General features: G+C 38.3%; 1 protein-coding gene across 1 annotated transcript; it reads left to right on the forward strand.

Moving 5' to 3' along the window:
- The first annotated feature begins 5,657 nt into the window (after window positions 1–5,657).
- On the forward strand, window positions 5,658–8,785 carry LOC102722700 (ethylene-responsive transcription factor 1-like). The gene is made up of 3 exons (XM_006660590.3): window positions 5,658–6,115; window positions 7,527–8,435; window positions 8,530–8,785. The coding sequence occupies exons 1-2, from the start codon at window positions 5,773–5,775 to the stop codon at window positions 8,387–8,389; spliced, it is 1,206 nt and encodes a 401-aa protein (XP_006660653.2). The 5' UTR covers window positions 5,658–5,772; the 3' UTR covers window positions 8,390–8,435; window positions 8,530–8,785.
- Window positions 8,786–15,077: the final 6,292 nt, after the last annotated feature.

Consider the following 15,077-nt stretch of genomic DNA (forward strand, 5'->3'; position numbering starts at 1 on the left):
TTTTTGTCTCGCGGTTTCCAGTCGGAATCTAAAATTCGTTTTGTAATTAGACTACAGTTAATACTTCAAATATGTGTTCGAAGATTTGATGTGATGTTTTTGAAAAAAAAATTGCAAACTAAACGCGGCCTATTAGTGGGTGAAATGAAATTTTTTGCATGTCACATCAGACATTTGACCGGATGTCGGAAGGGGTTTTTGACACAAATGAAAAAATAAATTTCACGGCTAGCCTGTAAACCGCGACGAATCTTTTGAGCCTAATTAACCGTCATTAGCGCATATGGGTTATTGTAGCACTTATGACTAATCACGTACTGATTAGGCTCAAAAGATTCGTCTCACGATTTTTCACGTAACTGTGCAATTAGTTTTTTATTTTATTTATGTTTAATACTCTATTTAGGTGTCCAAAGATTCGATGTGATATTTTTGGTGAAATTTTTTAGGAACAAAACAGCCCCTTAAGAGATGATTGTTTGGATGTTTCACGAAAAAGTCAAAAGATATATTTGTAATGAAAAATAATTGTGAATTTTTTTATATGTATATTCTTAGCTACCTAAAAGCTAATGTTAGAAAATAAATTTTAGTGAAAAACCTCAAAATCAACTATAAATTTAAAATAGAAAATTTAAATTTAAGGTTATAAGCAGAAGCAGAAAGATAAGGTGTTGACGTTTATCTTACGTCTACCACCATTACCGCTGCGTCTTAAAACATATCATATTATACCTTTAACATTTAAATTTTGTTTCAAATTATAGCTAATTTCACGCGCACTCTCTCATCTTAACCAATCATAAATATTCACATAGCATTTCTCATTTGATTTCTCCGCATTACATCTTCATCTGAACCAATCATATCCATCTTTGTTTAATTTTACTAGTATTTTTAATCCTTTAAAAAATCTAAAGGTATATTATATTTTAGGACATAGAGTATTATTTTTTTCACAGAATAAAGTTCCATTTGAGACGTCTATAATGGACACTGTTTTGTTGTCCACACATACTCGGTCTCTTTGTCAAGCAAAGTGTGTGGAATTAACCACTTGTTTAAGCGATCATTGCGCTAAGGGATGATCATTTGGCTTATCGACGGAAGAAATCCAAACAATATATTTGTAAATAGAAAACAATAATTTATGAAAAAACTTTTATACACATGTTTTTAGCAATATGAAAGCCAATATAAAAAATAAAATGGGATAAAAACCCTAAAATTAATTCCAAAATTAAAGTTAAAATTTTAAATTTTGCTTATAATTATAAACAAAAAGCGAAAAGTTGGGGCCGTAACGCGTAGTCCAAATTCAATATCTAGTTCCATTCAATGTATCATGAAGTCTGATGACATAATTAATTTTTAAAAAATGTACAGATTTCTGTGGTGCTCCCAAGTGCCATGCAATGCCAAACCAAGCCAAAGCCAAATAAGGTGACGCATAGATACGGACACGGATGTGCAGTTCAGTTGGGGTGACATTTCCTTCACACAAAAAAACTATAAAAAAAAGCAAGTTGGTTAGAAACAAAAGTATAAAATACAGTGACGACCTCTGCTAATTTGGACCTTGGAGCTGCAAATAATGAGGAAAGGGTCATGTCCAACACAACAGAGGGATGGGCTAAACTTTTGTGCAATAATGTGCAGTATCTGCCATGATCTTGCAAGAACTATTCTATATTGTAGAGATAGACAGATAAACTCTATCTGCAACTGAATCCAATCCAAAGCTAGCTAGCCATGCAGAGTTCAGAGTATGTACTCGTGAATATTTTGTAATTGTACTAATCAAAGTCAATCGATCTAGCTTGCATAGTTTGCTTACAGCGGTATAGTAGCAGACTATAAGCCATCTATAAATATATTTTAATAATATAAGAGAGGAGAGGGAAAAACAGTGAGCTATAGATTTATAGCCAGCTGCAGTATGGACTTCAAGACACGATATGTGTATAGTAACCATTGTATAAATTGACTATTAAATTAACTATAGATGAATTGGAGTCAGTAGTTGGCTATACTATTAAACTTGCTATTACAAAGCCATAAAAATTATATATATCAGGTCTTAATTTGAGGCTGAGAAAGAATATAACTGAACTATGGAGTCCAAATTCCTCTCTGTATGACTGTATTATACAATGCACAGTACAGCTAATCAGGAGCATGTCAGATCTGTCCACATGTTTTTATTTATATACAGTTTCTGAATACGACGCGGCCTACAATTTAGGAAGGAGCCTCTTTAGGGAGCGTGCTTTTGTCGATTTCATAAATGTGGCGTGCAATGCAGATGAACATATATGCATGTATATACAAGTAAGTCACGATTCGATTGACTTATCACATAAAGGATCTGTCAAATTTTTTAGTATCATATTGGACATTTGAGCGGAGCTTGAATTGGGTTTTCAATACGAATGAAAAAAAGGAATTTTATAACTTGTCCAGAAACTGGATACGAATCTTTTTGAGCATAATTAATCCGTCATTAGTATATATGCGGGTTCCTGCAGTATTTATGGTTAATCATGGACTAATTATGCTTAAAAGATTCGTCTCACGCTCCTAACTGTGTAATTATTTTTTTTCTCTAGTTTAATGCTCTATTTAAATGTTCAAGATTCAAGATTTGACATAATGTTTTTAGAAAAACTTTTTAGAACTAAGCAGGCCCAAAGAAAACAAAACTTTCCGGAGAAAGAACAATCAGACTAAACTTTACAGTTTATCCATGCTTCCGGCCTTCTCTGCTTGCTCGATCATCTACTTGGAATTTTTTTGGAGAAGGATGAATCCAACAAATTAGAAAGAGCAAAATCTAGAGTTGGACACGAGAACAGCAAAAATGTGTTTCGTGCAGACACTGCTAGGCTTGCTGTAGCCATATGATCCTCTCCTTCTCCTTGGTTAGTGTGATACGTACGTACGTCCAGTCTGTGTGCCGCTGGGGAGTTTGTTCATGTTTGTTGAGGTTACCAATGGACATGGCAAAAACGTGCACGTTTTTTTACCGCCCGAGAAAGAAACCATGGCAGGGCATGTGATCTACAGTTGAAGAGGGGTTGTTTTCAACTTCTCCGAGCAGCTATAATAACAGACTATAATATAAGTATATTTTAAAAGGATAGAAGGAGAGAGAGAACAGAGGTGTGTTATTAATTTGTAGTCATATATGGGCTCAAGACAAAATTTGTGTATGATATGTGAGAGACCATGTATTGATATTTTGTAGATAACTATTATATAAATTGACTATTAGATTGACTATAGATAAATTAGGACCACCAGTTGACTTTACCATTGAACTTTCTCTGAATGGTAGATCAACACTACATGGAAACTCGAACAGTTAATCTTTCTCGTGATCGGGGTTTACAAAACCGACAAATATTGGTTTATAAAACCAATTTGATTTTCACATATTCTGAACCTTTTGGACCAAATCGATAACACAAATCATTTGTTTTTTAATAAACAAAAACAAAAACATTAATTTTTTTTATAAAATTTGTCAAAATACCATCTATTTTGTAATTACAATGGTTTCACGAAAACTGGAGATAATGCTCGTCAGAGGTGTTTATCTGGTAGTATCGGAAATGTAAACTCCGCTTCTAATATTAATACGTTGGGTGACATAGATAGCAACTATACAAAGGGATGTTGGCCTTTTTTATATTTCATCCATTCTATATCGTAAGATTTTTTTTATCTTATCTAGATTTATATATATATTTATATATATACTAATAAATCTAGATACAATATATATAGAGATAAATCTGGAAAAAATATAGAACATCTTGTAATATACATTGGAGAGAGTTTTATATATATCAAGTAGAAGATGAGAGCATGTTTTAAAAGAAAAGAGAAAAATAGAAGAGATGTGAGTGTGACTTGCATGAGTGCACCCAAGATATTTTAGGATGGGTAAAGTAAGTTATCCACCAATGTTGTAAGAAATATATATAATGAAACCATAGCGTGTAGGAACGTGGAAAATTTTATTTAAAAGTTGTTAAAGTCTTCTAAAAATTGTCTTCACATATATGACTCTGAAACTAATTTTAAGAGAAAATATGACTTCATTGATGAGATATCAAATTGACAAACATCGAATAAAGAATTATTCATATCACCTCAAAATAAAAAAATTCATAGTTTTTCTCTTTTTATTCGTTGTCTGTCAATTTCATGTCTCAAAATAAATTCAACTTTACCTTTTATAGATATATAGATGAATAACTATTTCTGTCATATGTTATGTATTCTTTCTCTGATTAATGTGAAATCTAAAGGCTCAAAACTTGGTTGGTGCTGCGCTGTGGCACATCCAATTCTCTATTGGTAGATGAGCAACATTTTGAAACTAGAATAGGATTCGAGAAACCAACTTTAGCTTCAATTTCTGTAGCAAATTTCTTCATTTCTTACATAAAATATTTTTTTAAAAGTTGAATTTGGTATATAACTCTTATTGTCTATTTTCCATATAATTATAATTTATCTAGATCATTATGGTTTGGACTTACGATGTCCAAATGATCGACAACTTTGTTCTTTTTAAATATTAATATGATAATTTTTATGCCCTAGAATATTTGTTTCCGATCTATCTTATCTTTAGGCCATGCTCAATGTAAGTTTTATGGACACGATTACTTAGAGTGACATGTTATCTTAAAAAGTTTAAAAATATGATAAAACACTCTCCTCTCAGTGTATAGTTTCATCTATTGTTATTTTCTATGTTATATGTAAGACATAAACTGTCTAGTTAATAGTGCATAGAAGTTTTCCTCTCCATAAAACTTATTTTATCTCTCTCTTCGTTAATACTTTGTCACATCATAAAAAAGGTATACATGACACTATTGTCCATGAAACTACCATTGAGATTAGCCTTATAATATAGATATGTAAAATTTAAAGAATTTCTCGATCAGATCAGTGATCATATGGGCCTATTAACACTTTTTATAAGCTCCCACTTTGATTGTGGTATGATCTTCAATAATCATAGAAAACAAAAAAGAAATTAAGACGTCACTCAAACTCCAAACCACCTTTTGCCCTTTTTGTCCTCAGTGAGCTCCCTCTCTCCAAAACTCCAAACCACCTTCGAACCCAAAAAGAACAAAAACAGCAACAGGGCAGCAAAAATCGGTGCCGCCCATCGATTTGCGAGCTTGCAACAGCAGTGCTCACACATCTTGCATTCCTTCTTTTCCTTCTCGCAGAAACGTTTCCCAAACAGACCAAAATATAAAAGCAAACAAGAAACCAAAAAAAGAGCAAGAAGGAGAAGGATGCCGTGATGACAAACGTGCAAATGCAATGCGAGGCGAGGCAGTTCGTCGTGCACACACCCCAGCCTCCTCACATGATCGGTTCGCTCCAAAAGCAGCGGCAGCAGCAGCGAGAAATTTACCTTTTGTTTTTACAGAGGAATCTTGGTTTTAGCGATGTGATTAATTTTTTTAGCGGGGGGTAAAAAAGGACCGAGGCGACGCGAGAGCTCGTCTCCTCCACTCCTCCGTCCACCACTCCAATGGCGTCGCTGTCGAGTAGCGCGTCAGCGGCAGCTAGCGGCGCGGTTATAAGTAGCGCCCACCAGCCACCACCCCAGGCTTCTCTCCCACCGCGCCCTCCGCGTGAGCGGCCAAAGCAAAGCCCGGCTTGCCGGCAAGAGCAAAGTTCACTGCTCGTTTCTTTTTTTTTTTTCTCTCTACCGATCCGTCAGTGTAGGTAGCCATGTGCGGCGGAGCCATCATCTCCGGGTTCATCCCGCCGTCGGCGGCGGCCGCGGCTGCCGCGGCGGCGGCGGCCAAGAAGCAGGGGAGGAGGGTCACGGCCGACGTGCTGTGGCCGGGGATGCGGGGGAAGGCCAAGGCCGGGCGGGGTTTCGGGGTGGAGGACGACTTCGAGGCCGACTTCCGCGAGTTCGAGCAGGGCCTGAGCGACGACGAGGCGGACGGCGGCGGCGGCGAGGTCGACGACGACGACGACGACGTGGTCGTGGAGGTCCCGCCGCCGGCGAGGTTCGTCTTCGGCGGCGCCGCCAAGGCGGCGGCCGGGATTGCGCCCCCGACTGCAGGTGAGAACCGCGTAAAGCTAGCTCCTTTTCCCCCCTTTGCTCCTTCTTCTCATGGTTAGACGAGCGCAAGATGCGGCCTTTTTCGGGGGCCGTTTCTTGCGTTTTTTTTGCTGGCGTTGGGGAGAGAACTGGGGTTTCATGGGGTAGCTGCCAAATGGGGGTTCAGCCGTTCAGGTTGCAAGCCATGGATTTGATCTTGATGCGATCCATGAGATGGCACTGTGTAGTATATATTATATTTTTTCTTTAATCTAGCTTGCTAGTTCTACTATGGCTGTGTACGTAAACTTGCTAGTAAATCTGTTCTTCTAATACGGGGAGATGACGAGATGTATAGTATAAGTAGGTTTGGTGGCTAGGAACTTTGTATTAGAATCTACTTTTTTTGGCTGAATTGAACTAACAAAGATAAACTGATGAGTTTTACCTATTTTTTCTCCTTTTGATTTCGCAGTGTCATCATCTGATTTAATCACTAATATTAGAGTTGGGTTAGAGAAAATCTGGCCTTGTAGTGTTTTTGTATGTTCTAGGATTAACCTATGTTTCTCTATGCACTTTTGTTACCGGATTTACTTTGTTTCTAATAATTGATCAAGTAATGTAATTATGCCAAACTTAATGACCTTTTTTCCTCGGCAAAGTTTCATCTGTGCTACCATCTCCTTAGAGTATCTATCATGGGATTTGGACTACCCTTTGAGGGCTTGAGGCATATATTATTTTTTTCTTATACTCTTGATTTATCATACTTAGTTGTCAGTTTTAATAGTATGACGGGTTCTGTAGTTATTATATCACCTCTTTACAGATTGTTAGATTCATGTCAGAGCTCTCTCTCTTTTTGGTTAGCTCTAAACAGAAGAAACTTAGGCTGTTAATTTCAATTTTGTTGGTGGTTTATTTGAAGAATAAGACTTTAAGGAAGTCCTTTTTATTTTCAACTGAAGAATGTAAGGAATTTTAATTTATTCAGTTGAACTTGATCGAAATATACCATTGGAACTGCGCTTAATTTTATATGTCTTAGATCTCATTGCTGGACAGAACATCGAAGGTGAGGAAACGATTACTGGTAGACAGTATAGGTAGATTAATATCTATTGTTAATCATAGGGCAAATAAGTTGTTGCATGGTTTCAATTATGTCGCAGTTATACATGTCTGTTGCAGGCATGCTTTGAAAGGTTACTCGTGTTCAATATTTCTGTGTTTTACACTTTGACAGTGCTTACACGACATGCTTTGCTATATTCTTGGGCTTAAGATTTCATATAGTGAACCTCTAGTATAACTTCGTGTAACTCGAGTGTATTGTATAACTTATGGTTTATAGATATGATAGTTCTTTTAAGCCCCTATTCCAAATCTTCTTGTTGACATGTGTACCAACAAATAACTTTTGATGTAGATGGTGTTTTAACTCCAAAGCTTGTCCAACATGATGGACCTACTGCTAGATCAGCAAAGCGCAAGAGAAAGAATCAGTACAGGGGGATCCGCCAGCGTCCCTGGGGCAAATGGGCAGCTGAAATCCGAGACCCAAGCAAGGGTGTCCGTGTTTGGCTTGGAACATACAACACTGCTGAGGAGGCAGCTAGAGCATATGACGCTGAAGCCCGCAAGATCCGTGGAAAGAAAGCCAAGGTCAACTTCCCTGATGAACTATCAGTTGCTCAGAAGCCTTCCCTGAAGCAAAATGCTGCCAAGCAGGAAAAACTAACTCCACCTCTGAAGACCTGTGTGGATGATGCTTTCATTCATCCAAACAATGCAGACAATGATTTGTTTGCAATGTTTTCCTTCAGTGACAAGAAGGTTCCTGCAAAGCCAGAAGAGCCTGTTGGTATCCTGCCTCCAGTCAAACCTCTTGTGTCCACTGAGACATTCGAGATTAACATGCTCTCTGATGAGAGCAGCAATTCATTTGGCTCTTCGGACTTTGGTTGGGATGATGATATCCTGACTCCAGACTACACTTCTGTCTTTGTTCCCAATGCCTATGGTGAACCTGCTTACCTGACTGGTGGAGCGCCGAAGAAAATGAGGAACAACTATGGTGTAGCTGTGCCTCAGGGAAATGGCATGCCGGATCTCACACAAAACATGCCTACCTTTGATCCTGGGATGAAATATACGCCTCTACCTTACGTCGAGAGCAGCTCAGATGAATCAATGGACAGCCTTCTGCAAAATGACGCCACACAAGATGGGGCAAGCAACGTGGGTATCTGGAGCCTTGATGAGCTGCTCTTGGCAGCTGGTGCTTATTGAGGAGGCCAAAGGTTCTGGTCAGTGTGGACTGTCAATAGCAAACCATGTAAGGCACTCCACACTACCTACTATTTTGATTCTTGTAGATACATTTCCTGTACAGATTACATATGCTGCAAATGGAATGGTTTTCTTGTCAGGTTGAATGTGTATGGCCAAGATGAAGAGAGCTGGTGATGTCTGCTATGTTTTGTAGAGGGATGGAACCAAAGTAATGCTAGAACATTATATGCTGCTATCAGTTGTACTCTTATGACATGTTTATACTATGTTGCTGTATGGTGTGTCTATGATTTGAAGTATGTTGGGGACTCATTCAATAACTGCCTTGGCCATGTGTGTGCTGTAATGTGCTTATTAAGTTAATATGGTTGTGCTCGTATTGCGTATCTACAATTGCAACTTTGCAAGTGCTTCGCTTTCGCTTTCCTCTGCAGTTCTGCTTTTCTGGAATGTCAACAGCTACCCGGCCAGAGGCCCTGAGTGTGTGACATCACAAATCTAGAGAAATCTAGACAGAATCAAGCTTACGTGCTAATGATGCGCGAGCTCATTTGTCTTGACCCAGCTGATTGCTGGGAATGATTTGTGTCTCATTCCAGGAATGTATATTCTGAGGAGTCGGTGGTTGGCATAAGCTTAATTTTGGCTTTTCCTGGTGCTATATATACTTTGATGCTGAAGATTTAATACCGGAGTAGTTGATTGGTTACTGGACTGTGACCTGAAAAAGAAAAGCTTCAATAAGATCATTTGCACACTGGATTCGCTTCCCGGTTTTGCTTTATCATATTGGCATTGGGATCTGCAACCACGAAGTCTTTCATTTACTCGTAGCTGTTAGCATATCTTTTTCGTCTTTTGCAGAGCTTAGTGATGTACTTTTCAGCTAGTAGCAAAATGTTTATGGCCAAAGGCAGAATTCAGGCTCCAGGGCGAGTCTGCTTCATGGCAGATTATATCTCAGGATTTTGCTTCTGACAACAAATCGAAAACTAGGGAGCAAATTGGCCAAGTTGGTGTATTTTTCCCAAGCCTCTTTGCCATGGGTGGTCCTCCGAATTATTGCCATGGAGAGTCAGTGACAGAGACGGCCTGGGTTCAGTTGCGTTGTGGTTTAAGGATTCTAACCTTTTCACCCCCCTCATCACCATTCTGCCAAGTGGTTCTCGCACAAAGTCTAGCTCCTGGGTTTAAATTATGGAAATTTACCTCGGTGCAAGCAGAGCTTACACGGATCGGGATCTTTGAAAAATCCAGAATCCGAATTCCTGAAGAAAAACCCATTCGTAAGCACCTGGACTTCTCCTGCATGACGAATGCTCATGCCAGAGATTACGTCTACCGAACTACTGCTGCGTCCGACGAGACAAGCAAAAACGCATGAATTTTACAGGATTTTCATGCGAAATCGGCCCATCCCCTCAAAATTCCTTCGTTCGAAAGGTGACCTGAAACACGAGAATTCCTACGTTTTCAACCGTCTTTATAATTCATCACCATACAATGTTTGGGTAGTACCACTCATTACTTTTTTTTTTCTGATTCCTCGTGCTCCAAATAGCTTTAGGATCTGTTTGGAAAGCTTAAGATTCTAAGAAACAACTCGTGAGAAGCTAGTTTCTTGGGACCTATTTGTGGAGCTTCTCTTAGTAACAGTTTTTTTTTCAAAAACTGCTTTTGTTAGAAGCTATTTGAAATGGTTCACAACTTCTGAGAAATAAACTAAAAAGCCAGAAACTGAGTTCAGAGTTTTTTAAGATCCTCAAAAATTGGCTACTAAGCAACTATTTATTAGAATCTAAAGCTCCCCAAATAGACCCTTAGAATATGAAAAAGCTAAGAAATCTAGCTTCTGGCTTCTAGTCCATTTTTCTGGATTCTGTAACTCTAGATTATCGGAAGCTGAGTGTTGTTTGGGAGAGCTTATGACATTTAAAGACTCTACGAAAAACTCCAACCGAGAGAAACTCCCCCGAACAAATCCCTGACAGGTGACAAAGGGTCATCACTCTTGCCTTGCATGAGACGATGAACAGCGATGAGGACACAAAGCACTTGGCAGCAGGGAAAAGGACCGCATTTGACAGGGGCTGCAAAGAAACAACAACCATCGATGAGTGCTTTGCCTCGGTTGGGCTCACCCAGTTGGCAGCGTTGATGCCTACCTCCGGCGTCCGTTTGCCGTGCCATGGATCCCACTGCCTCCCCAGGTTCACTGAACTGATCAGCACACATCGCCCTCACCACCACTAGTGACCCGCAATTTGTTGGGTAGATCTCCCTGGCTACTACTAATTTGCTTTTTTCTTCCGTTCCATGGGCACAATCATGCAAGGCAGTAATTAGACGATTCCTTTTCGTGCGGCTGGACCCCCCCCCCCCTCGCACTGCACACTGCTGGTGAGATGCAGTTCGATTTAGCTTGGATTATTAGGAGCTGGAGCAATTGATGGAAAATTGAATGGCTTGCTTACTTGTTTGTTTGTTTACTAGTGATTGTTTGTTAATCAGCAGGAGCTGGCTTGGCCTTTTCTCGTTGCTGTTCATTCATATTTCTTAAGGGAAGAGGAGAAAGGAAAGGAAAGGAATGTGTTCGTGGTGTGCACTGTGGTGCCATTTGCCATGGCTCTCGGTCGATCGTCGATCTGTGCGCACTAGAGGACGTGCTGGGTTCTTTCCTCAGCCATTTTTTTTCGGTCGTTTTCCGAACCGTTTAGGTTTTTTTCTAAAAAAGTTTTATAATAAAAATTCATGTTTAATATTTCTAAAGTAGATTTTTTAATTTTATATTAGTTAATTCTATTATTTATACCATTAAATAGCTACTATCACAAAATAAAAAAATCTATCATTTTTCATCTTTCAACAAGAAAGAACAGGGTCTACGACAGTGTTCTAATCATTTTTTAGATTTTTATGGACACGCTTTTCAAGCTCCTAAATAGCACAATTTATGCCAAATTTTCTATATAAAAATTTCTTATCCGATCTTTCTAAACAAGTTTTTTTAATAGTTAGTTTAGCTATTTATATCATTAAATAGCTTTTAATATATTAGATATTAATTTGATTCTAAAATCTTAGCTATCTAAAATACCACGTAGCCTTGGGGCTGTGTTCTTTTAGAGATGTTTGGTAGAAAATAAAAGATTATTTGATTTTTTGAGAATTATTTAGTAGTATAAATGATACAATTAACCAATGCCAAGTTTAAAATCTATTTTAAAAATTTAAGATGATAAACTTTTATACAAAAGTTTTTTTAAAAAAATATTATTTAATAGTTCGGGAAACGTGTGTGCACAACCATCGAGAAAAAAATCTGGGAAATATCTTGCGTAAAAAGTTGGGATTTAGATTCGCCAAGTGCTAAGCACATATACGACACGTCACTTTTTGTTTCGGTGCGTGGAGTATAGACACGTATATTCGCTGTCCACACGCACAGAGTGGAAAAGAAGAACTTGCTGCCGTTCTTTATCTGCAATTGGACTCGTCCGGGTCCGGGCGTTGCGTCTACTTGCATTGGATATAAGCTTTGGGTGCGTTATTTTTGTCATTTATAATTAACCCATTAACTACACGTAAAATAAAAAATATTATTAGCATATGATTAATCTACAACTAAACACTTAAAAATTGAAGATAAATTTATTATACTTCTTAAAAATATTATATAGAAAACTTTTCACATAAAAACGAATTATTTGACCGTTTGAAAAACGTGCGAATAAATACTGTGAAAGTAGCTAAGGAAACAGTTTTTTAACACATGGGTGTATATATCGGTTGTTTGCATGTCATCTAAATAGTCATCAAAAAATATGAAAAAATTTTAACAAGATAGTTTAATATGAGTTATATCATTGCATCTACCAAGATGCAAGTTTAAATTCAACTTCTATAAGTTATAGACAAAAACAATTATAATATGCGTATAGTTAGTTTCAGTTTTGTTTGTTTTTTTGCTATAACTTGTAGAAGTTGAATTTAAACTTGTATATTTGTGGAGTGATATAACTCATATTTATCTATCTTATTAATTTTTTTCATATTTTTTATAACTATTTAGATGACATGCAAACACATGGATGTACCTATATCCGTGTGCTAAAAACTGTTTCTCAAAGTAGCTAATCTTCGACGGGGCTTTGGTCTCTGCTCAACGGGCTGCTCCTGCGCGCTACCCCCCACCGGTATCGCTTCACTACTCATCACTGAGTTCGCGCGCCGGCTGCGGCTTTCGCTCCCCAGCGGTGTTTCCTAGTATCTGACCGGTAACGTGGGGGCCGGCCACGCACGCACGCAAAGTTTGTTGCGACCCCCGCGGGCGCGCGCGATATTTTGTCCGATTGAGATCGAAAAAGGTGGGGGGCGCGATGACGCGCACCGTCGGGGCCGGGCCGGGGCGGGTTTCGCGCAAGCAAGCGATGGATGACGTGCGGCGCCTGCACGGCACGCGCCTCCGCGCCCCGCGGGGCAAGCGCGAGCCCCGCGGAAATCGTCGTGTGGATCGCGCACGCAGCACGGTTCCGCGGCCCGCGCGTGGCGTGCGTGCGCGCGAAGGAGGAGGAGGACGAGGGCGAGCTGTGCCAGGCTAAGCCCTGTTTGGATACCGAGCTATTTTTTTTACGTCACATCGAATGTATGGACACTTATAAGAAGTATCAAATATAAACTATTAATAAAATCTACCTTATACTTTGGACTATTTTACGAGTCAAATCTATTGAGCCTAATTAGTCCATAATTAGAAAATATGATGCCACAGTAAATATTTACTAATCATGACTTAATTAGGTTTAAAAATTTTGTGTAATAAAATAACCTTTATTTATGCAATTAGTTTTATTATCAGTCTATATTTAATACTCCTAATTAACGTCTAAATATCTAGTATGACAAGTGACTAAAAAATCTCTGGATCTAAATAGCAATAATTTCTGTCGTTGATACTGATACGGGGCGGCACCCGCGCGGCACGCACGCACGCACGCACGGCACAAACGCAGCGACGTGGGTGGAAGCGCGGTGGGGTCGTCGTGGGGATGGATGGGGGATCGTGAGACGTGTGAGCTGGTCTCATCTCACGCACGCACGCACGCTGCACGCACCGTCGATCGAGGCGTTGGTGTACGGACGTAATGGTACTCCGTTAAGAGGAAAAAAAAATCTTTCTCCCTGTGATGTAGCACGGTCCCGGTAGCCGAACGAACCCAGATTTGCTTTTTGGTGGCCACTGCTATATATATCTCCGCAGATAGTTTCGAGGGCGTTGCATCCAACCTGCGGTTCCGTACTACTGCTATCAGGGCAGGGTTCGCCGAACTATATGTCTATATTCGATGCCGAATTGCCGATGCCATCTTTGAGCGGTAGCGTGGTTACGGTAAAAATCACAATGAATTCATATTTTATAATTTTGAACCCTGCAGGGTTCGCTACGGTAATATCAGTGCAATGAAATTAAAAAATAGAAAAAATTGTAAAACATACTTAAAATACTAGAAAAATGTGGAAAGTTTAAGAAAACAAAGTAAATAGCTATAAAAAATTATGCAATATTGCATGAATTTTTTGGCATAAATTTTAGTACATTTCTTAAGTAGAAATAATATCCCAACACATGTTTTATTTTTAAATTTTTCAATTTTGGCGGAGCCCCAAAATAGAAGTAAGCTTTATTATTATCACAAACTTCGTTCACCATATAACATTAGAAATCAGGTACTGCTCGTAGGAATTTATTTGGATCTTTAAGTATTTTAAAATTTTGAATTTGGGTAAAAATCATCAAATCAAACTATGCAGTTATCATTACTGTCCCTTAGTGGTAGCTTGGTTACCACAGTCCCTCCGAATCCATAATATTTGTTGTTTTGGACAAACCAAATAGTCTTTAGGAAATAACTTTGACCATTATAAATATAATTTTATCATTCTTAGAAAGGTATTGAGAGATATCATGCTCTAGTACTACTATAAAACATGTTATGTCAAGGTAATATGTAATCAGAGGTACAAAACTTTTACTTTATTAGGGACAATAAAATTTCTCTATTAATAAATTTATTGACTTTGTTGAAATACAGATTAATCTATACATATAAGATCCATTCTTTTAATGTGAATATTTAAAAAGTTATTTACCGTTGAAGTTATAAAAGTTTAACCTCTACCTTATCTAAAACGCCAGATATTTTGAAAGTGTTTTTAGGGGATTTTTTTATCAGGAGTTATAGGAGTTATATAGCTAGTCCCTTACCTAATCATGTGTGTAGCGATCGAATTTCTCCTGCCGTGTCTGGCACATCCATACATTACCTAATCATCTGTGTAGCATGCGAGGGGATGGTTGTTTAGCTTTTTCATAAAAAAACAAAATAATATTGTATAAATAAAAATAATTTATGAATATACGTATTTATATCGATCTAAAAACTAATGCTAGAAAATAAATTTCGATAAAAAACCTAAAATCAACTCTAAATTTAAGATTAAAAATTTAAATTTAAATTTATAAGTATAAACATAAGCTTAGATAAGGGTGGGAATATCCCCTGCCGTGTCCGGCACATACGTTACCTAATCATCTGTGTAGCGATCGAATTTCTCCTGCTGTCTGGCACATCCATACATTTGTAGCAGTAGCGCAGCGACCAAGCTAGCATAGGTTAGGATGGAC

Source organism: Oryza brachyantha, chromosome 9 (assembly GCF_000231095.2).
Source record: "Oryza brachyantha chromosome 9, ObraRS2, whole genome shotgun sequence".
In the NCBI taxonomy this organism is placed as follows: Eukaryota; Viridiplantae; Streptophyta; class Magnoliopsida; order Poales; family Poaceae; genus Oryza; species Oryza brachyantha.